This window comes from Trichoderma reesei (genome assembly GCF_000167675.1).
Source record: "Trichoderma reesei QM6a unplaced genomic scaffold TRIREscaffold_2, whole genome shotgun sequence".
Classification (NCBI taxonomy): domain Eukaryota; kingdom Fungi; phylum Ascomycota; class Sordariomycetes; order Hypocreales; family Hypocreaceae; genus Trichoderma; species Trichoderma reesei.
This window is the reverse complement of record NW_006711149.1, coordinates 1,223,325-1,245,511: the sequence shown is the minus strand read 5'-3', so window position 1 is coordinate 1,245,511 and position 22,187 is coordinate 1,223,325. Positions and strand designations below refer to the sequence as shown.

General features: G+C 56.1%; 9 protein-coding genes across 9 annotated transcripts; 6 read left to right on the top strand and 3 right to left on the bottom strand.

The window, feature by feature from the left end:
• Positions 1–2,079: 2,079 nt before the first annotated feature.
• TRIREDRAFT_55374 (uncharacterized protein) lies at positions 2,080–3,066 on the top strand (the record flags this gene model as incomplete). Its single annotated transcript, XM_006962327.1, has 1 exon — positions 2,080–3,066. A coding segment is annotated over one exon (987 nt), but the record flags the coding sequence as incomplete, so codon positions are not given.
• Positions 3,067–3,458: 392 nt separating this feature from the next.
• On the bottom strand, positions 3,459–5,487 carry TRIREDRAFT_74884 (uncharacterized protein). The gene is made up of 7 exons (XM_006962105.1): positions 5,229–5,487; positions 5,014–5,055; positions 4,824–4,929; positions 4,189–4,722; positions 3,974–4,046; positions 3,827–3,876; positions 3,459–3,766 (listed from the first exon to the last, which is right to left on the bottom strand). Exons 1-7 carry the CDS (start codon positions 5,382–5,384, stop codon positions 3,744–3,746), a joined length of 984 nt encoding a protein of 327 aa, XP_006962167.1. The 5' UTR covers positions 5,385–5,487; the 3' UTR covers positions 3,459–3,743.
• A 1,138-nt stretch (positions 5,488–6,625) lies between these two features.
• TRIREDRAFT_55857 (exocyst complex subunit) lies at positions 6,626–8,779 on the bottom strand (the record flags this gene model as incomplete). The annotated part of the gene is made up of 3 exons (XM_006962104.1): positions 6,626–6,989; positions 7,046–8,517; positions 8,585–8,779. The coding sequence occupies 3 exons, from the start codon at positions 8,777–8,779 to the stop codon at positions 6,626–6,628; spliced, it is 2,031 nt and encodes a 676-aa protein (XP_006962166.1).
• A 675-nt stretch (positions 8,780–9,454) lies between these two features.
• Positions 9,455–10,440, top strand: TRIREDRAFT_120173 (uncharacterized protein; the record flags this gene model as incomplete). Its single annotated transcript, XM_006962326.1, has 4 exons — positions 9,455–9,515; positions 9,653–9,898; positions 10,011–10,111; positions 10,186–10,440. The coding sequence occupies 4 exons, from the start codon at positions 9,455–9,457 to the stop codon at positions 10,303–10,305; spliced, it is 528 nt and encodes a 175-aa protein (XP_006962388.1). The 3' UTR covers positions 10,306–10,440.
• Positions 10,441–11,013: 573 nt separating this feature from the next.
• On the bottom strand, positions 11,014–13,317 carry TRIREDRAFT_120172 (uncharacterized protein; the record flags this gene model as incomplete). The annotated part of the gene is made up of 1 exon (XM_006962103.1): positions 11,014–13,317. One exon carries the CDS (start codon positions 13,315–13,317, stop codon positions 11,014–11,016), a length of 2,304 nt encoding a protein of 767 aa, XP_006962165.1.
• A 417-nt stretch (positions 13,318–13,734) lies between these two features.
• TRIREDRAFT_2365 (uncharacterized protein) lies at positions 13,735–14,958 on the top strand (the record flags this gene model as incomplete). The annotated part of the gene is made up of 1 exon (XM_006961889.1): positions 13,735–14,958. One exon carries the CDS (start codon positions 13,735–13,737, stop codon positions 14,956–14,958), a length of 1,224 nt encoding a protein of 407 aa, XP_006961951.1.
• Positions 14,959–15,826: 868 nt separating this feature from the next.
• On the top strand, positions 15,827–16,414 carry TRIREDRAFT_103778 (uncharacterized protein; the record flags this gene model as incomplete). The annotated part of the gene is made up of 4 exons (XM_006962325.1): positions 15,827–15,853; positions 16,035–16,061; positions 16,174–16,183; positions 16,296–16,414. 4 exons carry the CDS (start codon positions 15,827–15,829, stop codon positions 16,412–16,414), a joined length of 183 nt encoding a protein of 60 aa, XP_006962387.1.
• A 511-nt stretch (positions 16,415–16,925) lies between these two features.
• On the top strand, positions 16,926–17,818 carry TRIREDRAFT_44967 (uncharacterized protein). The gene has a single exon (XM_006961977.1). The coding sequence runs from the start codon at positions 16,980–16,982 to the stop codon at positions 17,712–17,714; it is 735 nt and encodes a 244-aa protein (XP_006962039.1). The 5' UTR covers positions 16,926–16,979; the 3' UTR covers positions 17,715–17,818.
• Positions 17,819–18,073: 255 nt separating this feature from the next.
• Positions 18,074–21,526, top strand: TRIREDRAFT_55837 (uncharacterized protein; the record flags this gene model as incomplete). The annotated part of the gene is made up of 1 exon (XM_006962324.1): positions 18,074–21,526. The coding sequence occupies one exon, from the start codon at positions 18,074–18,076 to the stop codon at positions 21,524–21,526; it is 3,453 nt and encodes a 1,150-aa protein (XP_006962386.1).
• Between the last annotated feature and the right edge of the window lie 661 nt (positions 21,527–22,187).

Sequence of the window (22,187 nt, the reverse complement as noted above, 5' to 3'; positions counted from 1 at the left end):
CCCGGCCACCCAGCCGGCGTCAGTAGCCCTTATGCCCTTCTTCTGGTGAACTCTCCTTGACGGTAATGACCGCCAGTGTGCTACACTGTGGTTTGGCGTGTGGGCGTGGACCTTACCACTTGGTGGTGTCCCTCTATCTGTGGCACAGACCACTACGGTCCAAATAGCAATATGGTACGGTTCAAATAGCATTACTCTTTACAAGATCAAATGTGCCTGACCAGAGACTGCACCTTCAGAACCGTAATCAGCAATCTCAACAGCTTATTACACACACTCCCCTTTACCCGCCTCTTACAAGCATACCTACGTGAACTGACGTTGCAACCGGCATCATCAATAGGAGGCAGCTAACTCAGCAGACCAACATCCATCTGTTTCTCGCCCTTCTGTCGTTAATAATCCCTTACTTCCAAAGCAAAGCAAAGCGCCCATCAACCACCAGAAGTACGAAATCACCACACATGAAAAAAAAACAAACAAACTCCACCAGCCTGGAATCTTCTTCCTGTCATTGTTCATCGTTAAACTCCGGCATGTATTTACGCTTTCGTCCGCTGTATGTACCTTGTTTAACGACCCAGCTGGCCGATTACCTAGGTACGTATCGGAGCCATTTGATACACCAAGTCACAAAGGCACCGCTTACATAATGCAAGGTCGGCCCGGAAGAGCGAGATTCGCGCCGATGCTTAAGCTCCGACTTTCCGACCTCCGATCCTGTAGGAGCAGCGAGATGGACACGATTGTGAGTTGATGCTGTTGATGCACTTTGAATGTTTTGCTTGAATTAGCATATATAAGGATGGTGATGCAGATTGATGATGAGAAGACAATATCTGTATCTGAGTGTACATATATGCGGCCTTGTAGTTCACACAGTCCTTGCAAGCGTATATCTTGGCATCGTGTTCATCCTCATAGAATCAAGCGAGACTTACACCTGGTTGTTGCCCATCCATCACAAGCGAAGCAACAAGCAAGAACTCAGAAAATAGGCTATCGACTTAGCCTTTCCAATTGCTACCCCTGAAAGGAAACAGCCGGCCCCTCTCACACAGGGAGCTTAGACTGCTTGACGTCCAAGAAACGAGGAAAAGACAACGACAATCTGCTACGCTCTCCACTAGGCCAGATGGGCGGATCTTGAACAAAGTGCGAGCACCGATCTTTGCCCATCATCCCGGGCGCCTGACCAGCCCAACCACACCCTTCCACTTGCCCTGTTTCCATCTTATGCTTGAACAGATGCCTACTAGATGGAGTGTGACAGGGGAAGAAGAATCATGTCGTCGGTTTCGGTGACGGCTTTTGTCGCGACATTATTGTCCGAGGTGCGGGCTGAGCTGAGCTGAGCTGCGGAGGCAAGCAAAGCAGCAGGCAGGCAGGCGAATACTACCCTCCCTCATCAAGAGAGTGCCGTTTGATAATGGGAGCAGCTAATGTACAATGACGGAAGTTGTTTTCTTTTCTTCTTCCTTGTTCTTTTTCTTCTCTTGATCGATTAGATGGAAGGATTTTTCTTCTCATTTTTCTAGTATACATATACTTGGATTAGCCCGGCATCATCTGTTACTTTTTCTCCCATCTTGAGTCTAAGCAACATTTACACGAAGCTCGTTCCTTGGATTCCCTGCACTGAGAATCTGCTAGTGTTCAATCTCTTTTATCTCACCAGAGCTTCTCGAATAGTCTGTGTCGAGTTATCCTTGAGCGAGTCACCAGTTTTGCCGACTGCTGCTGTTTCCAGCGTGGTTCATCGTCGTGGTGGTGTGATTCGGGTGCCCGACTTACACACATATCGCCCAACGTCTTGTACGCCGAAACGACCTTCAACACCAACAACACTAGACTATTACCAACCCTCATCGAAGGAGAAAAAGAAAGAGAGGAAGTCGTTGAAAACATGGCTTCAAGCGGCCAAAGCGGCCAGATGCCGTCCCATCTCGTACGTCAACACCAACCCCCCTCCCCTATCCTCTCAACACCAACATCACCATCACCATCACCATCACCATCATCACCCTCCCTAACCCACCAACTTAAACAACCAGCTAACATGAGAACTTTCGATAGAGCCCCCCCTACCCCCCCAAATACGCCTCCCTAGGCCTCCAGCCCTCCCCCATCCCCGACATCCCCATCTCCGCCGTCATCCTCACCCTCTTCATCGCCTCCGCCGCCCTCAACATGACAATCTTCCAGCGCAACCGCCGCCGCGGCCACAAGTTCGTCCTCTCCGGCCTCTTCTTCGGCTTCTCCATGGCCCGCATCAGCGCAAACGTCATGCGCATCGTCTGGGCCTGCTACCCGACCGACGGCCAGATCGGCCTCGCCGCCCAGATCCTCGCCTCCGCCGGCGTCCTCCTCATCTTCGTCGTCAACCTCATCCTCGTCCTGCGCATCCTGCGCGCCTACCACCCCCATCTGGGCTGGAGCACCCCCGTCCGCATCGTCTTCCGCTCATTGTACGCCTCCGTCGCCGCCTGTCTCGTCATGCTCATCACCTCCGTCGTCTACGCCGCCTACACCCTCGACCAGGCCGCCATCGACAAGACCCACGACGTCCAGGTCGTCGCCGTCACCTACTTTGCCTTCCTCGCCTTCCTCCCCATCCCCGTCGTCGCCCTCTGCTTCATCATCCCCCGAAGGCAGCGCATCGAAAAGTTTGGCGCCGGAAGCATGCGGTACAAGCTCTTCCTCATGCTCTTCAGCGCGAGCCTGCTCACCCTCGGCGCCGCCTTTCGCGCCGGCGTCGCCTACTACCGTGTCCCCGTCAGCCAGCCACGGTGGTTCCATCACAAGGCGTGCTTCTACTGCTTCAACTATGCCATTGAGCTCATCGTCATCTTCACGTATGCCCTGTCGCGGTTCGATAAGCGCTTCCATATTCCCGACGGGAGCAGCTCGCCTGGACACTACGTCAATGGCGTGAATGGTGGTGAGGGTGACGGGCGCGTGTTTGACGAGGAGCTTCCAGGCAATGTGTCTGAGCGGGCAATGAACAACTCGTCGCGGGACTCGCAGCTGGAACACAAGATTGAGCTGCAGGCGACGGCTCGATAGATTCCACCCAGAAAAAAGAGTGAGAAGACGTGGATGCTGAATCTCACCTGAAGATCTGTATATATGTCAGTGTGCGCGGGGAATATTAGACAAAAGACATCAATCATGAAGCGATGGGTTATAATAGACAGAGCGTCATCATGGGACAGTCGGAAAGCAGGGGGTCTTTTTAATGGTTGGTTTGGAGCCAAGTGGTTCGGCAGATGAAAACTCCTCCCTCAATCTTCAGATAATGTGTCATTGCATCGAACGAATAGATAATAGATTGTTTCAAAACAGTTGTCGTTTCCATGTCCTCTATAGCTCGTTAGCACAGGCTTCAGTCTTGTGATAAAGGTGCCTCATGACACATGTGGCCAGGCGAGAAAAAGGGCATGCAAAACTCGTAGCTGGTATCACATTCCCATCTCAAACGGCTCCTGGGTCCGGCCATCTAAAATCATCCCCTCAACCCCCCCATAGCATCATCCCTGTTCCGTCTTCTGTCCCCATGGCGCGGCGCACTTGGGCAACTCTTCACATTCAGACTCGTCACGGCGTGGGCGCGGACCGGCAGTAGGATTAATCGTACATTATTTTGTAGATGCCCGGCTTCGTGGGCTCTAACAGCTATAGACCCTCTTGCAAACAGCCCTTTACAGCGATAACTTGGGTGGATGGACAACGTTGGTGCTAGATTAGAGGAAGTAATCAGGTGTGCCTGGAAAGATGCAAGTCAGCGACAGAGCTCAAGTGTTGGGGGGGAAACTGCAAAACGTACGTCTAGAAACCATTGGTTCTCCGGCTCTCGGACACGGATCGAATTGCAGGCTATTGCTTTGGTTAGCATCTGTGGGATGTCCGACAATTGACTCTTGGCGTGGGGTAGGGCCAGCAGGGGGGGGGGGGATAGATGATGGTGGCTCACAAGGTATATTTCAGATGCTCGTCAATCTCCATTATGGCGGCTTGGTTACCGCATCGGTAGCAGTAGTTTGGAGCTGTCGAGGCATGGCAATGTCAGCGCAAAGGTCATACACGTACGGTGATGAAAAGGGTAATGAGGCACGAGACAGATGGGGGCCCCCGTGGGCCCTCCATATACAAAGAAAAGAAAAGGAGAAGGCGAGAAAAAAGACGCACCAGAAAAGATGGTCACCACGTTGCGGTCCTGAGACCAGTTGTATCCCTCCATGACGAGCTGATGCGCACGCGCCACCAGCGTCAGGCCGTTGTTGTGGTTGAAGGCCTCCGAGATGTCCTGGCCAAAGGTGTACCCCGCACCGCGGGGAGAGATGCCCCAGCCGCAGCGGTCGTCGGGGTCGGACCACAGCAGGTCGCACATGGGGCCCTCGTGGGGGACCTCCTGGACTCGATCGAGGGCCCTGATGTTATCTAGTGTGTCGATGCTGGGGGACAGGCCGCCGTGGAGGCAGAAGATCTGGTTCTCGATCAGGGCCGTCAGGGGCAGGTAGTCGAAGAAGTCGGTGAATATCTTCCACACGTTTGCGTTGCCGTACTTGCGGAGGCACTCGTCGTAGAAGCCGTACACCTGTGTGATCTGGCGCGACTCGTGGTTGCCGCGCAGGATCGTGATGCGTTGCGGGTAGCGGATCTTGAGGGCGACGAGGAGCGACACCGTCTCGACCGAGTAGTAGCCTCTGTCGACGTAGTCACCTGCGGGAGGGTCACGATTTCGTCGTCAGCCAAAAACGAGCCGCCGGATGGAGTTAAGAACGAAGCAAGCAAAGCAGCAGAGAGATCGCGTCTGTCCGTACCCATGAAGAGATAGTTGGTGTCGGGGCTGGGGCCGCCAATCTTGAACAGCTCCATCAGGTCGTGGAACTGGCCGTGGATATCGCCACAGACTGTGACGGGGCATTTCTGCAGAGACACCTCGCGGTCAGCAATCCCTTCCCATCACCGCAACGCAATCGCCAGCAGCGAGGAAGAGACGGCGAGACGTACCACTGGCTGCACATTTGATTCATCCTGGACGACTTCTCGACCCTAGACGGCAGACACCAGAAAAAGTCAGCATCAACCAAGCTCTGCCCAACCGAAACCACCACACAAAAGAACCGAGGAATCGGGAGGCAACAGAGCCCAAATGGAAAAAAAATCGGGCAACGACGATTCCCTCTCCTCGCGTTCGCCATTCTCCCGCATCGCCGGATGCTCACCATGTCGCACAGCCGCTGGACGTCGGCCTCGGACAGCTGTTTGCAGTTCATCAGATTCTCAATCCACTGTTCCAGCGTCGATCTCGTCGCGGGCTCCGTGTGCACCGGCGCCACGTCGGTCGGCCCTCGCCCGACATCTTCCATATTGGTGTCCATGATAAGGTGCGGCGGCTTCTTTGGAAGATTGTCGAGGGTATTTATTCTTTTTTTTTTTTTGCTGGCTGAGAGGCGCGGGGCGGAAGGGGGGAGGAGGTGAGGCGGCGAGGTTGAGTGATGAAGCGATTGATTAGGAGGGGAGAAGAGAAGAGAGGGTGAGAAGGCTGACGGTCTGAATGACGTTGCGGTCACGCCTCTGGGGGGGGTTTGCTGGTGAGTGTTGGAAGAGAGTCAAGGTCACTGGAAGCCCAGGCACCGGAGCTGCTGTGGCAGCAGGTGAACAGCTGCTGGGGGTGGGGCTGCAGCGCCTAGGGAGGCTGATTTACAGCGATAGGAGGGCGCGGCACAAGGGGCTCGACTATCAAAACAACTCCATTGAACTGGGCTGCAATCGTCTGGTGAGGATGTTGAACGATCAAGACGGATGGTATCTAAATACTGTAGTAAAACATATTCATTCAAATTTCCTTGATGGCGCACATCTCTTCTACTCTATCCAGCTACCTACTATACCTCTTCATCCTCCAAAGATACCTACCTTACCTTACCCATCCATGCTTCCCGTCTTGTGCGCTACAAGGTGCCCAAGGAAGTACCTCGATTCACTTTCTCCCTTCCATCACTCTCTCAAAACACCAAGCTCTAATCCCACTCGAGACTTAGAGTCATCACCAATACATCAAGCCTCCTCAACTCTTTTCTATTTCGTCAAGCTTCCCCAATCAACGCCAGAAACCGTCTCTTGACGCTCTTGTCTGACAAAACGGAGCAAGCTCGAGCTCCATCATCAGGGGCAAAAACGAAATTAGAGCTTCCCCTGTGGCTTTTTTTGAAGCTTTGCCCGCTCGAGCTGCCCCGCCAACGCAGCCTTGTCCAGAAACGGAGCTGAAACGGTAAGGTGGCCGTTGAGCGTGACTTGAGTATCGCATTGAGCGAGAGACATTTGAATCAAGGAGGAGGGGTGCTTCTGGCCCTGGTAAGGACTCCTTGACAATCTACCTTGCTAGGTCACGAGCTTAGAAGCACAGCTACCAGATAAGGTAGGTATAATAACAATATGTATAGGGACACACGCCATGACAGGCTTATAGACATATAGACATATTACGGGTGTTTGATTAAGTAATAGTAGATATATAGTAGCCACCACACTCTTGTCTGTCGACCTTTTCCCCTAGACAACGCCATAAGCCCAAGAACAGCTCCCTTAACTGCTTCCCTCATGATCGTGCATCAACAGTTCAAGCCAGTCCCAGCCCGACAAGATCCTGAGTCTCCGCCGTCAGCTTGCTCGGCGGCCCTTCCACGCCCTTGCCCACCAAGCTCGTAAAGTCGAGCCCGACGTCAGACAGCTTCTTCGCGTGCTCCTTTGCCTGGTCCATGCACTTTGTCCACTCTGGTCCGCCGGGCTCCGTGCTGCTCAGCTGCCTGGCCAGAATCACGTTGAAGGCCTCGACCTGCTCCTTTGCCCACTTGACGCACGTGCTCATCATCGGCGGAGGGAAGCAGCTCTGGAAACACTGCACCGTGTTGTGGATGAGGGTAAAGTACACAAACGATAGCTGCCAAATGTACAGATGCAGGTCACCCTGGAAGAGGCATTGTCTGTTGACAGCTAGGTTAGCTCATTTAGTGAATAAAAGATGGCAGGGGTCACCAACCTGGCTCGTTTGTGAATCGTGTCGCCGCGGGCTGCAAGATACGCCTCCCTCGCCCTGTCCTCATAGCCCAGTCTCGCCAACCAGCTGAGGTTCCGCTTCGTCTTGCTCTGCTGGTGATGCGTCGTCTCCATGCCGTGAATGATGATGGTGGCGAGCTTGGCGCACCGCTCTTCCACCTCAAAGTTGATAAAGTCCTGGGCCACCGTGTTGCCCTTGAGCCCCCTCGCCAACGCCTTGAGCTTCTCCACGCGAGCCACGGCGGGCTCAAACCCTTGGAGCGCAATGTCGATGTCGAGCTCGTCCATTTGGCCCTCCACCCAGCGGAGGTTCTGCTGCTTGCCGTCCACCTCAATCATCATGTCCTTGATGTCAGAAAGCGTCTCCAGCAGCTCCGTCTTTTGAAGCAGGCCCGGGTCTCTGGATGCAAAGTAGTTGATTGTCTCTCTGGCCTTGTTATGGGCCTCCATCTCGGACTGCAATCCTTTGCGCAGCTCTTCCACCGCTTTGCGCACGTTCATCATCAGCGCCTTCTTCTCGCTCGCTTCCGGCTTCTCCGTGCGGTAGATGAACGTCTCCTGGCCGCCGCCCCGAACCATGATGGCGTCGGCCAGCTTGTTGCGGCCGCCCATGGAATCGCCCGTGCCCGGCATCTCAATGACTTCGATATCAAGCAGAGGCCAGCATCGGTCGGCTACGAGCTTGACCATGGGCCCGCGGGTGTCTGCGTTTGGCGCGTCGACCTTGCGCTTCTTTCGGGAAGCAATAAGAAGATGGTCGTTGAGCAGAAAGATTTGCATAGCCCTCCTGCTCTTGTACGTTGCATTGTCCAACTCGATCCAAGGCCCAGCATTGAGGACCACGTGGCGGCCAATCGCGTTTGGGAGAAACTTTTGCGAACCCTCCACCGTCTTGTAGAGCGTTTGCATCTGCGAAGTCCAGAGGGCACTTCGGTCCGCAACAGAGCTTCGCTTGTCACGTTTGCTCATGGTGACGGCCCCGCCAATGGATGAGTCCACCTCGTTTCTTCCAGACGCTTGCCTGAGGGCCGTCGTGTTCGCCTTGAGTTCAGACATGAGATTCCGCAGCGCTCGCATCTCCCCCTTGAGCTTCTCCGCCTCTTTACTAATCTTGATGAACTGGGTCCTGTTCTGTAGGAGATTCTGCTGCAGATCTGCGGCGGCGCGTGCCTTGATGCCCTGGAGCGACTCCATGTACTCCTGGATCTGGTCCTCGCTCGCCTCGCTCAGCACCGAGGCGACATACTGGTCGGGAACGAGATTCGGATCCCGCAGCGCCTTGAGGTCGACGACGGGAGCTGCCCCCGGCCCGGCTCGTGACGGTGGTGGGGGCTGGTAATCGGTGTTGAAGCGTTCGAGAGGGGGCAGGCTAGGAACTGGCGGTGCGGCCGCGTCGAACTCGGGGGGCAAGTTGTTGAATCGTGAGGAAAAGCGTCGCTTGACGAGATCAGACGTCTACGAGTCCAGCGTTAGCAATTCGGCGAGCTTCCTCCCAGTCGACGAGGAGGGATGAAAATCCAACCTTTCCACCAGCTCCTACAGGCCGCGGGCGAGGCGCCTCCGGAATGGGGAGCATAGCACCGGCCGGTGCGCCGCCGGTCGAGCCATCCTGGGGGATTGGCGCAGAGATTTGTCGTGGCGCGCTGATGACGGGACGAGCCTTTCGCCGTTTGCCGCTCCGGAGGGACAGCGTTATCTTGCTGCGCTCCTCAGACATGGTGCCAGCTGGGGAGATCGCGGACTACCTTAGGTAGGAGGGTGGTTGGTTCGGCACAGGAGAGGGCGAGGAGCGCTGCTTATGGCGAGGTCAGAGACATGCACAGAGATCTCCCAGCTGCATAGACTATAAATGCTCGTAAGTACTGCCGTAGATGTCCCCGAGCAGCCGCAACTAAGGTGCTTGATCGTGAGGTGGGATTGAAGTCGTATTCGTTGCGTGGCGGACGGGATGTCGAGACGGAGGTACAAAAGGTAGGTACAGGTACAAGTGCAGGTAGGTAAGGTAGCGGAGTCCTGGAGCTAAGGTAGCAGCACCTTAGGTCATCTCGCATTTACCCGACCATCAGCCGGCCGCCTCTCTCAACGCTCAATCGATGTTCCGACTGGGGAGCTAAAGCAGGTATCGCAGCCGGAACTCCATTTTCCTTGTGATATCTTTTCAACGGCACAAAAAACCACCCCCATAGAATCGCGAACCCGACCGGCGACGGCATCTTACACTCCGAGGCTCAATCATCCACTGCCCGACGACACGATTCTTGTATATCCGAAATAGCAGCCACAGCCGCCGAATTCCGAGCCTTGTGTCTTTTATATTCATCTCATCTGCAGCGCTTGCAGCTCCGAAGCTCCCCTCCATTCGTCTCCCAGAAAAAAAAAAAAAGAAGTAAAGATGGTCAACACAAGCACCGTGGTGACGGCATCAGTCGCAACCATCGCGACAGGCCTCGTCGGTTCGTCGCCGCTCCAATGACCTTTTTTGCGCGCAGTTTATTTTGCCCTTGCATTAAAGAGAGAGAGAGAGAAAAAGCCTTCAGTTCCGCTAATCATTCTTGTTGCGTCCTTCGCTTCGCTTCCCCCCCACCAACAGCATACGCCGCATACTTTGACTACAAGCGACGAAGAGACGCCGAGTTCCGCCGCAACCTGAGAAGGAACGAGCGCAAGCAGGTGCGCGCCGAGAAGGAGGAGGCCGAGGCCTCAACACAGCGGCTGCGAAGCCTCATCAAGGCCAAGGTCGACGAGGCCAAGGAGGAGGGCTTCCCTGCCGGCGTGGAGGAGCGGGAGGCCTTTTTCAACGAGCAGGTCATGACGGGCGAGATGCTGAGCCAGGATCGTATGGATGAGCCCCCCCCCCAACCCCCCCCCCCCTCTCTTTCTTGTATCTTGTCGCTTTTCGTGATTCAGTTTTTGCTGACTTGTTTTTGTCTTTGTTTGCTTGAATCTAGCTTCTAAGATGATTGATTCTGCGCTCGCCTTCTACAAGGGCCTCAAGGTGTATCCTGCTCCCGGCGACCTGATCAAGATCTACGACAGCACCGTTCCCAAGGTGAGAGAGAAAGAGAGAGAGAAACCCGTTTAGGAAGCGTCAAGCTGGGAATTGTTCGCTGACACTGTTCGCAGCCCATATTAGACATTCTGGCCGACATGATTGCGTACGACGGCGACATCATGGTCCGCACCCGTCCCTCATCCTCGGGCCCCATCAACCTGGGCGAGATTCCCAACGTCGGCCTCGACTAAGCCAATACTCACGAGGTCTCAATCGACGAAACGGAACAAAAGACTCTTGACATAAAATCACAGTCTCCGCTCCACTCAACTGGAAAACACACAAAAAGGAGGAAGGAGAAAAGAGGTGAAATCCATCACTTTTCCTAACCTCTTACAATTGACGTTGCGCTGTACACCTCTTTGACCTTGGCACGCCCCGAAAAGAGGAACAACTCAAGAAACAAAAATCAACAAAAAAGCACACAAAAAACGAAGTCGTTCGGCTCGAAGTTCTGGAGTCCCCCTCTCTTGTCACTTGTCCAGCTCCCCGTCTTACTAGGGATCCTTGAAGGGGGCGAGAAAACGCAAGAATCGTTGTTTTTAATGTACTATAAATCTGTGAACCACCTCTCATTCAATGGGCTCGCTCCTCTGGAGGTCTGGGGCATTTGTGTAACTCGTCATGGTGAAATGATACAGCTCGCTGGCTATACGATGTAGGATGGGAGGTCTCGGGGAAAAACAGGGGGGGGGGCAAGTGGCGGGCAGTGTTTCTACAATCCAACATGCAAAATCTGCCTCTACCGCTTTCGTGTACATTGATGATCGTGAGATGACAACTGGGCAGCCCTTTGCTTTCACGATGATCGACATCATGTCGGTTCAATCTTCATCGTTGCTTTGGAAGACTAATGACAACATTTCATTACAATTTTAAATCGTACAAGTCACCGTCGCCTACTCTGGCGCCTCCCGGGAGACAACAGCCTCCATCTTCCTCCCCTTCCTATCAACCCGCTCATCCCTCGGATCAAACCCGCCATTCCCCCACAGCGCCCACTCCGGCGTCGGCGGCCCCATGTAGTCCTCGGGCGTCCAGTCGCCGTCCGGGCCCCTCTCCTCGAGCAGCTCAAAGAACCTCTGGTAGTCAATGTGCGTGTGCCACTTGCCGTCGACGTTGAAGCGGTTGCTCGCCAGCAGCACGCAGCAGCTGTGCGCGTGCTCCGCGGCGATGCCGTACCCGAGGCCCTTTTCCTGCAGCCGCCTGTCCAGCGCCTTGACGAACTCGCAGACCTCCCAGTAGAAGGGCACGTTGGACATGCTCAGCCCCGCGTTGGAGGACGTCGACGTCCCGCAGTACGTCACGCCCTTGACCTCGACGAAGCACGGCAGCCCGCGCTCGATGAGCTGGGCGTAGCCTTCGACCTCGTCTTCCACGTTGAAGCCCTTGACGAGGGTCAGGCGGTAGACGGTGCGGTGGCGGAAGCGCTTCTCGCGCAGAATGTCCAGGCATCGGAGGAAGCGCTCCCAGAAATCGCGGTGCAGGGGCCGGTCAATCTTCTTGAGCGAGTCTTTGTTGGAGGCGTCGATGGACACGTACAGCTGTGTCACGGCCTTGAGGGCGGCGAGCTGGTCGGGGTGCTGCGCGTTGCAGACTAGGAAAGACGAGATTCGCTCGTTGTGCAGCATGGCGAGGAACTCGTTGATGTAAGGGTAGAAGATGGGTTCTCCGACCAAGGACAATGCGCAGTGTCGGATCCTCAGAGCTTCAGCATAGCGTTCCGCGCGAACGCCGGGCACGCCGCGCATCATCTTGATCTTCTTGTAGTGGTTCTCTTTGACGCCGTCAAAGATCATCTCGGGAGGGTCAACTACCCATCGCCACGTTGTGCCGACTGGATTCGTCCCGTGACGCCAGCAAAAGACGCACTTGTTGGAGCATGAGAGCGACGGGGTGGTCTCCATGCACTGGTGGGAGTTGATGCCGTAAAGAGAGTATTTGTAGCAGCTGCCTCGCCCGCGCAGGGCCGACTTTGTCCAGCGACAGATCTTGACGCCGGAGTGGGAGCCCACAATCGAGTACCCCTGCTTGGTGAGAGCGTTGTATGTGGGCGAGTCCTTGGCCACCATCTCCTTGATGACTGGTGCCTGGCCCTTTCTCTTGCTGGCAGAGGGATAGGTGGTGAAGTCAACGGCCAGGGCTGCTTTGCGAGGACCCTCGTTTCCGTCTTTGCTGGGACGAATCATCTTTCCCAGATCCTCAACGTCGTCCAACGGCCTGGAGCCGTCGGATTCTTTGCTGTTGCTCGGCTCCTCGTCATCAAAGACGACTTCGCCATCATCCCCTTCGGCCTCCTCATCGTCGCTTTCCACCGCATCGCCGCTACCGGGAACTCCCTCTCCGAGGAATCCGGTCTGTGAGGCCTGAGCAATGACCTCTTGAACTCCAAAGGTCCATTCCGTGAATCGTTCCGCATGGTCGCTTTTCATGTCGCCCATTCCCACGGGATAGGCTCGCTTCCGGCCAGTCAGCTTGGACATCCATTTGTCCAATTCCTTGGCTTGGAAGCAGAAGCCCTCGTCTTCGTTTGGCCATCCCTCTTTGTCGCCGAAACCGAAGACTGAGTAGCCTACCAAGGAAGACAGAGGGGCGGTATCGATTCGAAAGTCGTGGTGTGTTTCTTGCAGATGCTGAAGAAAGGTATCGTTGATGGTGTCGATGTTGTAGCTCGGGATGAGGAACAGGTAAAAGTATGCGGCGCCTTCGGGGGACTTGGGAGGGCTGACAAAGTAGTCTTCAAAGTCGATCTCGGTCAGATCCAGCAACTCTGGCTTTAGGAATTTGTCGTCCGTCTCGTTGGCCTTCTGGTCCAGAAATGCCTCGAGCGTCTTGATGTAGTCGTGTGCAATCTTTTCCGTCTTGGTGGTCACAGAAGAGAAGAAGACGAGCACCTTTGCGGGTCTGTCGTGTTCGGCCGGCGCAGTCTTGTCCTCTTGCGAAGCCTTGCGCGTCACGCCTCCTTTTATCCGCCGTGGGCCAGATGATTTCTTTTCCGTCTCGGCCACCGGTTGCGCCTTGGAGATCGTCTTTTCGCTTACTTGGGGCTGCTGTGGCTCGTTGTAAATCTTGGGAAGCGCAACGAGCGGCTCTCTGTCCTCGGTCGTGTGAAGAAAGATGCGCAGACCGGCAAGGAGAAGGAGAGCCGACAGGATGATGGGCGTGCGATAGGCATGCCACACGTCAACCAGGTCTTGTCGCATCAATTGATGGTTTTGTCAGCGCGCGATCCAAGAGCAGGCATCGCAAGACTAGACATGAAATATCGACTCACCAGCAGCCAGCGCCTCCAGCTGGAGACGAGATGCCGCGTCCATCTTGACGGCAGAGGCTCTTGCGCGCGCAATTGGGGCGTCTGCGCACAAGAATCTCACCCAGCAGATGCTCTGTGCCGAGATTGCTGGAGATTTGCTGCTCAAGCCAGAAGCAGGGACGTGAGTGAGGCAAAGAAATCTTGTGCCCCGCGATGCAAATTTTGGCGGGGCATCACGATAAGCCAGAATCCAATGCTGAGTCAGTCAATTTCTCCCATGGGCCGAAACTGCACGCATTGAAACACCTGTAAGTATTACCTACTCAGCCTACTGTAGGTCTTTTCAGCACACGACCGCCAGCATACGATGCACTACATCCGCCTCCTCAGGCCCCCGAAGCTGGCGGGCAGCGGCGGCAAGATCCGCCTGGAGCTCGTCATCACCATCAACACGGACCTGAGCGACTCGCTGCTGGCTGTGCAGGATGCCCTCGAGCTGCTCATCACGGCCGAGGTGGCCTCCTCCTCTGGCAGGACGACATGGGCCCTCACTGGCCGTGGCGAGCTGGCATGGAAGCCGGGCATGAGGATCCTCAAGCCCAGCTTCAATCTTCCCCTACAATTCATCAAGGCGTTGGCGGCGTCGTCCAGTGCCGAGATATGTATCAGTGCCAAGCCGGCACTTTCAGCCACGGGAGTGCACAGCATACTCACGGATGCCGAGGCTGGGAACGGGCTGATCATGCCTGTATGGGCGCAGCTGCGCGTCAACGGGAGCGGGCACGACGACGACGACCATCTCTGCACGCGGAGGCTGTACTTTGACGGCAGCAAGCAAGAGGGAGCCCCGGGGTTTCTCGAGATAGAGGAAGAGCTGGGCGAGAGCATGGCCCGCCACGTCTGGGACGGAGGAGTCGTCACGCTCTGCGCCCTCGCCGGCATTCCCGCGTGCGAACAGTACGCCTCGAATCAGGAGCCGACCATGGCCGTCATGCGGGACATCCTGGGCACTGCCGGCGAGCTCAACATCCTGGAGCTCGGCTGCGGCGTCGGCACGCTGGGCATCGGCCTCGGCGCCGTGCTCCCGCAGATGCGGCCGGCTGGCGCCGGAGACTGCACTGTTTTGCTGACGGACCTGGAGGATGCAGAGGCGCGAGCAAGCGCCAACATTGCTCGCCTGCAGCAGAATGCGAGCATGGCTGAACAACATGACAACGCCGCCCAGCTGCTGTACGAGAACCTGGACTGGGAAGAGGGCAGGCAAGGCCGCTTTGGGCCGCAAGTCCAAGCCCGGCGCTGGGATCTCGTCGTGCTGAGCGACTGCACCTACAACGAAGACGGGCTCCTCGCATTGGTTGAGACCCTGTCTGCCCTGCACGCTTTGAATGTGAGCAAGGCCAAGGCTATGGGGGACTCTTCGTTTACGACCAAGGTCTTTGTTGGGACGAAGCCGCGACACTCTTCTGAAAATGCAGTATTCGGCCTTCTCGACCAAGCTGGCTGGCAGATGCAGGCAAAGCAAGTGCTGCCGCTGCCTGTGCTCGGCTCGGAGGCTCAATCGGTCGAGATGTATCTTTTTGCAAAGTCTTGATGGATGCCCGCGGATCAGGGAGCTCTAAGACGACACCATCTGTACCTTATGTCCAGCTGGGCATTCTACAATGCTTGTGGGCACGCTTTCGCCTCCAGACCACGCCTGCCTGAAACTGAAGCCATGGGAACCGGAGGCACTAGATAGGAGGCCATGCTTTCAGTCACTCATCATGGTGTGGAAAATAATCGCGCGAGCAGAGGACGCGAATAGAGAGGCTCGAGCGAAACAGTCGGCTGCTCTTGGACGTGAACTCATGGCGAGCCATCGGCAGGGGGCCAGACCCTCTAAGCTGAGCCGTTTGAGAACCGTCTCTGCTACAAGAGCGGCGCAGTTGCTGGAACGGAAAATATCCTACCTTTGAGGGAACTTGAGTCCTCTGATATGCATGAGATTTCGAGTGTCCTCCTACGCACGATGCATATTAGGAGTACGAGGTATAAGTGGTCAGATGAATAGATATGTACCTATGTAACGAGCTTCGCTTAGAAGCTCAATTCATCACGCATTCTTTCTTCATAGGTATTCATATGCAGGTTAATTAGAGGACCATCAATATATTGCCATTACCGAAAGGCAAAGGCTCGCAGCCAGAAGATCTAGATAGTAGGTAGCCGTCCGCCCACTTACATACAGCGCCGCCCATGACATACACACTACCTACCTTACTTGTATAGTCGCAGACTACCTAGCGACAGTCTTCTTCATGTTTCCATCGTTGGCCTCCATAAAATCCATCCACAAGGTTTCATGCACAGTAAAAAAAAAAAAAAAAAAAATGATGACGAAGGCAGTCAATCAAGTCATACGATGCTCACCCGACTTTTCATCAGCACGTACAAGCACGCCGGCTATTTAAACTTCCAAAATGGCGTGCGACTACCCCGATGGCGTTGTAAGTACCTCTTTGTCGTTCGGTAATACTAGAGCCGCTCCTTGCCGCCTCTCTTTGCAAGAAACTCTCCAAGGTTTGGCAGCTTTGTTTGTCAATTTAATCGCCGCCTAAATAACATTTCCTCTGAGCGAATCAAATCCTCTAGAGCAAAGTTCAGCCTTGTGTTAGATATGATTTATAGAGTTACAAGGCCTGGAACTGCATCTCCGTGTGTCTATGGGCCTGCCAAGCCTGCCCCCGCGATGGCTGCAATTAACAAGGGGGGGTTATTACCCCAGTCTATCATATGCAACTTGATTCAACTGCTGCTTTATACGTAGTACATATCTAGTATGTAGCCAATGCCTCAACACACTATTACATGGATAAACATGATAGATCACCCACTCTGCAACAGGAACCAAAAACATAGCAAGACATTCCCCATAGTCAGTCCATGTAGGCGGCACGCTCTCACGCGAGATCCTCACTGCCGTCTCGGTTATACAACCAAACTACCACTATCCATCTAACCCGGAATCTCGTCGTTCTGAGTGGACCAACTTCTCGTCGTCGACTTAAAATCGTCCAGCTCTCCCGACTCAACCGTCATAGCCGGGAATCCATCCCGTCCGGGGCCAGTCTTCCTTAGTCGACGCCACCATTCGACGACTTCTAATCCTCACGCTGCCTCCAATCAGCCCATGCCTCTCTCATTCCATCCAGCCACGAAAGCTTTCAGCTCGGTGATCTGATTTCCCTGTGAAAAGCATCCGTTCAACAATCGACCCCCTTCGGTAGGTACATGTTTCAGACGGGAAGGGAACCACTGCAGCTCCTGGATAGCAACGGGAAACCCCCCCCCCCCCTTTCCCCTCTCTCTATTACACGAGGCACCAAATGACGACAAAGCTACATACACATCGCTCAGCGTCCCCGACGGAGAATCGTATGATGGCTCACACCTCCCCCATGAGATGTGACAAGTCGACCAACCTACCTCATAAATGCTCAATTATATAAATACCCCGATGATCCAGAACGTGCAAATCCCATAGATATTCCCCCCTCCCCTTACCGACCAAACACCAAATCTTACCTTGTAAAAGTCCTTCTTCCAGCATATCAAACTCCAACACACACCAAAATGGCTTCCACAAACGGCACGGCCGCCCCAACGGACATCTTCGTCCCCGACCAGCTCTTCCACACCCTCCTCACCGTCGTCGACTTCTCCCACGACTCCTCCGGCGCAACCCGCACCCCCTTCGTCCTCAAGTCCCACGGCACCCTCGACGCAGCCAAGGCCTTTGCCCGCCAGTCCCTCGAGACGCTCGGCTTCGCCCCGGAAGACTTTGAGCTCTACCGCGTCCGCGAACCCCAGGACTCATCTTCCTCGTCGTCCTCCACATCATCATCCCGCCCCTGGACCCACGGCGACGGCGTCCTCGTCTTCGCCAGAGCCTTTGACGGCAAGGAATTCATCGTCGGCATCGACACAGCCCCCAACAACGAGTCCCTCGCCGCCTCGTCTTCCGACGGCGAGCTCCGGCTGCCCGAGGGCGCCCGCTTCCTGCACTACGTCCTGCAAATCACAATCGACTACAACGCCGACCGCAGCGGCGCCGCGCAGACCACCGAGATCCAGGGCGCCTACATCCATCGCGCCGACGCCTGGAAGGCCGCCCATCTCTGCCTCGACCCGGCGCAGTACGCCGAGTTTGACCGCAGGGGCGACGCCCAGTTCATCGAGGAGTGGCCCTATGGCGAGGATGTCGCCGTTCATGCCGTTTCCGAGACGGGGCAGAACTCTTTCGTTGCGGTCAAGAGGCCGCCTGAGCAGAGACATGAGCTCAAGCCTCACAATCTGAAGAAGAAGTAGCCGTCATCATTTTCTTTACGGGGTTCTGGGTCCGCGGGTAAGGATTCCAAGTGGCTTGTATGATGCTAGTCGTGTCAGACAGTTAGGTAGCTCTAGTGTTCCGGGAATGTCTTCTTTCTCGTGATAATCGATATTGATATTTGACTACACATTCTCTGTTCCGCTCGATCGTGTCCAGGTTTCCGAGATTGGGGGTTAGATGTACTGGTACACAGCGTTTTCACGTGGCGTTGCACAAATCCGGGCATCAATACTACCCCGTCCCATGGCCATCAGTATACCGCTCCTCCATTACCATTGTCACCCATCCGAACGGGGTACTCATACGAAATCGATCCATTGCAAATCCCAAAGCAGGCATGGCCACCCTTGAAGCTCTCAAGCAGGCGCTCAGGCAAAAGGCCACGTCCCCGACCAAGCCATTGACCGACGAACAGTACAGCGCTGGCTTTGACATTCTCCTTCAGGGGCCCGGATGGACGAGCTACCAAGACTTTGTTGTCCCTCAGCTGACGCGAGTGCTGACCCCTCTTTGCAGCTCGCGGGTCTGCATCTCGGTGCTGGAAGTAGGACCTGGTCCAAAGAGCGTGCTCGGGCACCTGCCTGACGAGTTGAGACATAAGATCACGACCTACGCTGCACTTGAGCCCAACGTTCTGTTTGCTGCAAAGCTGGAACAATGGCTGTGCCCCAGCTCCGAGACGGAATCCCCGCTGCCCTGCCTACAGAGCCCGCCGGATATCCATCGAAAGCCGTTTGATTTGGACAGCCGTGAAGGGATGGACTCGAGCATCACAAAGCGATTCGACGTCGTCCTCTTTTGCCACAGCATGTACGGCATGAGCAGGAAGCGCAAGGTAATCGAGCGAGCGCTGGACATGCTTGTTGTGCAACCCGAGGGCGGGGTCGTGGTGGTTTTTCATCGAGACGGGACTCTGGGCTTCGATGGCTTAGTGTGCCATCAAACGGCTCCGTTCCCTACTGGCAGCGTTGGCGTGGCAGATGACGACAAGGTGCTTGACCGTTTCGCTTCTTTTATTGCGGGTTTTGTCATGCAAGATCAAGTTGCGGACGAGGCTATTCGCGCCGAGTGGCGTAAGGTGTGCCGTGCCATGGGTCGTCGTGAGGAAGCACGCCCAGGTCATCTCTTGTTCAGCGCGCCCGACGTCATGATGGCTTTCACACATCACGCGACAATGCTTCATGAGCTGGAGCAACAGGTGCCTTTGGCCAAAGGGGACAAGAAGATCAAGAATTGGGAGGCTCGTCTCCACCGTCCCGCGGCGGTTGTCAGACCGACGGGGATTCCACACGTCCAGCAGTGCGTTCGGTGGGCTCTGAAGCACCGAGTTGGACTGACTGTCGTTGGAGGGGGCCACAGCGGACACTGTCTCTGGTCTCATGTTGTTGCAGTCGACATGGAAGCTTTTGATCAGGTGCATATTCTCCCTGCTGAGGTAGATGGGGAAAATTGTCACTCCAGTGCCCTTGCCTTCGTCGTCGCCGAAGCAGGCTGCAAGTCGGGTGATGTTATCCGCAAGGCCACGGCTGTGGGCTTGACTGTGCCTCTTGGTTCCCGTCCCAGCGTGGGCGCCGGGCTGTGGCTGCAAGGGGGCCTCGGGCATCTCGCTCGACTGTACGGGCTTTCTTGCGACGCCATTGTCGGTGCCGTGGTGGCGGCAGTTGACTCTGCGCAAATCCTCTGTCTCGGTTTTGTGCCGGATCAACACTGGCCAACCTGTGCTGTGCGCCCTGAGAACGATGCCGAGATGTTGTGGGCCGTCAAGGGGGCCGGGACCAATGTCGGCATCATCATCAGCGTCGTTTTCGAAGCATACGAGGCCCCGACATACTGCGTTCGGAACTGGATTGCTCCACTGAGCGACGGCCTTGCAGCACGGCGCAGGCTTGACGAATTCGACAATCTCGTCGCCAGTAAGCTCCCCCGGACTTCATCTGCAGACGCGTACCTGTATTATGACGCTGGCCGCTTGCATCTCGGCATGACCATGATCGAAACTCGCACCGGGCTGGCCCCAAATGTGTCCATGGCGGCCACGCTCGCCGAGGCAACTCTCGGGCCAGCGTGCAGCTCCAGAGTCGTAGATGCCGTTGGTCTGTTCGACGCTGAGCTGTACGTATCCGTGCTGCATGGCGGCCACGGCGGCGGCAAGACATCGTCGTTCAAAAGGTGTCTCTTCCTGAAGCACATCGGGTCCGCAGACGTGGCCGAGGTGTTGGTGAGAGCGGTGGAGTCGCGTCCCACGGCACTCTGCTATCTCCATCTGCTGCAGGGCGGCGGAGCGATTGCCGACGTGGCCCCCGAGGCCGCGGCTTTCGGCTGTCGCGACTGGGACTTTGCCTGCGTCGTCACCGGCGTCTGGCCCCGCGACCGAGACGGAACCGACGACGCTCGAGCTGCCGTGCGGTGGGTGTACGACGTCGCCCGGGATCTGCTGCCCCTGAGCAGCGGAGCCTACGGCGCGGACCTCGGACCGGACCCCCGAGACGCAGCCCTGGCGACCAGGGCTTTTGGACCGAACCGGCCGCGCTTGGCCCGTCTTAAACGCGGCACAGACCCATGCGGCTTGCTGGCGTATGGCTGTCCGCTGCCGCAGGCGCCGATGGATCCCAAGCTGATCATCCTTGTCACGGGCGACAGCGGCGCCGGCAAGGACTACTGCGCCGACGTCTGGGCTTCCGTACTCAACAACAGCGCCCCTGTGACCGTGAGGGCGCGGGTCGTCAGTATCAGCGCCGCGACCAAGCGAGAATATGCGGCGGCCACGGGCGCTGACTTGAAAGCCCTGCTGCAGGACCGGGCCTACAAGGAGCAACACCGGCCAGCGTTGACGGCCTTCTTCCAGAGTCAAGTGCGGCGACGGCCTCGGCTGCCGGAGGAGCATTTCCTGGGCGTGGTGCACGGCGCCGCGGACACGGACGTGCTGCTGATCACCGGCATGAGAGACGAGGCCCCGGTGGCGGCCCTATCGCACCTGGTGCCGGATAGCAGAGTGGTCGAGATTCGTGTCAATGCCAGCGACGAGATCCTACGGGTCCGTCGGGGGCGCCAAAGCGATGCTGGAGACCGAGGCCGGGACAATGTTTGTGGCACGCCAAACTCGGCAATCCTTGACTGGTGTCCAAGCTTTAGCTTCAACAACGACAGGGACGGGACCGAGGTGGCAGAGCAGTTTGCTCAACGGTGCCTTGTCCCCTTCCTCCACAAAGACCTGCAACGACTGGCCAGCATGGTCCGCTCAGTGCCCGACTTTCCACGTCCGGGCATCGAGTTCCGCCATGTCCTCGGCATCTGCCGGCAGCCAGGAGGGTTGGCTCTGTGCACGAAGCTGTTGCAGAGCCAGTTTGGAGATGGCTGGACCAAAACTGATGCGGTGGTTTGTTGCGAGGCCGGAGGCTTTGTCTTTGCGTCGCCGCTTGCTGAACGGGTCGGTGTGCCCTTGGTGTTGGTTCGAGAGGCCGGCAAGCTCCCGCCGCCCACCGTCTCCGTCGTCAAGCCGACGTCGCATGTTTCGCGGCCTGAGTCCGGCGTATCCAGAGAGAAGAGGATCGAGATGGAGCGGGATGCCGTCCCAAGAGGCGCGTCAGTGGTGGTAGTGGACGATGTTCTGGCCACGGGGGAGACGCTCTGCGCCGTCTTGCAGCTGCTGGGCGAGGCTGGCGTCGGTGTTGAGCAGATAGGCGTCTTGGTTGTAGGAGAGTTTCCTGTCCATCGTGGCCGGCAGCTGCTGCGTCGTCGTGGCTTTGGAAGAGTCAATGTCCGGAGCCTCGTCGTCTTTGGAGGTGTTTGAGAGTCGAAGGAGCTGAACAGGCGACCCTGCCCATCAGGTAGTGCAAGTTGTGTGACATCCATGGAGCTACATACCTGGTAGGTACCACCTAAGCAGCACTGCCTCTGGTGAATGAAGAAGCTCCAGACCAGGCACAAGGAGGATTCATGCCCTCGTGTGCAACCGTTGGATTCTTAAAGAAAGATTCAAGATCGTCGCCATGATGGCTGTTAATACTGTACATCAACACCACCTCAGGTTCAATTCCACCAGACGTTGGATGCCCCCGTGCTGCCCAACAGATTCATCCAACAGGCCTAAGGTACATATAATCTACAGGCGGCAATCAGGCCGCAAAGCGCTGAGAGTCCCCGCGAAGCCGCTAGAGTACGGGCTGTAGCTCGGTACTAGCAGTACCTGGACCCGATCCGTTGACCGTGCTGTAGGTACCTAGGTAGGTACCTAGGCACCTGGGCAGCCCAAGCACCAGCCACTGTGCGCACTGCCTAATCAACAACATCCTGCTCTTCGCAAACGAAAACGAAACACTCATCGCCAACTTTCCATCAGCCTTTGACGCATCAACATGACAGTCAAAAAAAGTCTTTGAAAACGCCCTCATGGCACCCATCCGACGATCAGCCCGGCTGGCGCCGATCCGTAACTGGTAGCCATCTTGATA

Excerpts from the sequence above, each read along its gene's own strand:
- TRIREDRAFT_44967 (XM_006961977.1), top strand. The coding sequence starts at position 16,980 with ATGGCTTCCACAAACGGCACGGCCGCCCCAACGGACATCTTCGTCCCC.
- TRIREDRAFT_74884 (XM_006962105.1), bottom strand. The coding sequence starts at position 5,384 with ATGGACACCAATATGGAAGATGTCGGGCGAGGGCCGACCGACGTGGCG. Across the intron at positions 4,930-5,013 it reads AATCAAATGTGCAGCCAGTG|AAATGCCCCGTCACAGTCTG; the intron begins GTACGTCTCGCC and ends GTGTCTCTGCAG. Across the intron at positions 4,047-4,188 it reads CGTGGTGACCATCTTTTCTG|CTCCAAACTACTGCTACCGA; the intron begins GTGCGTCTTTTT and ends ATGCCTCGACAG.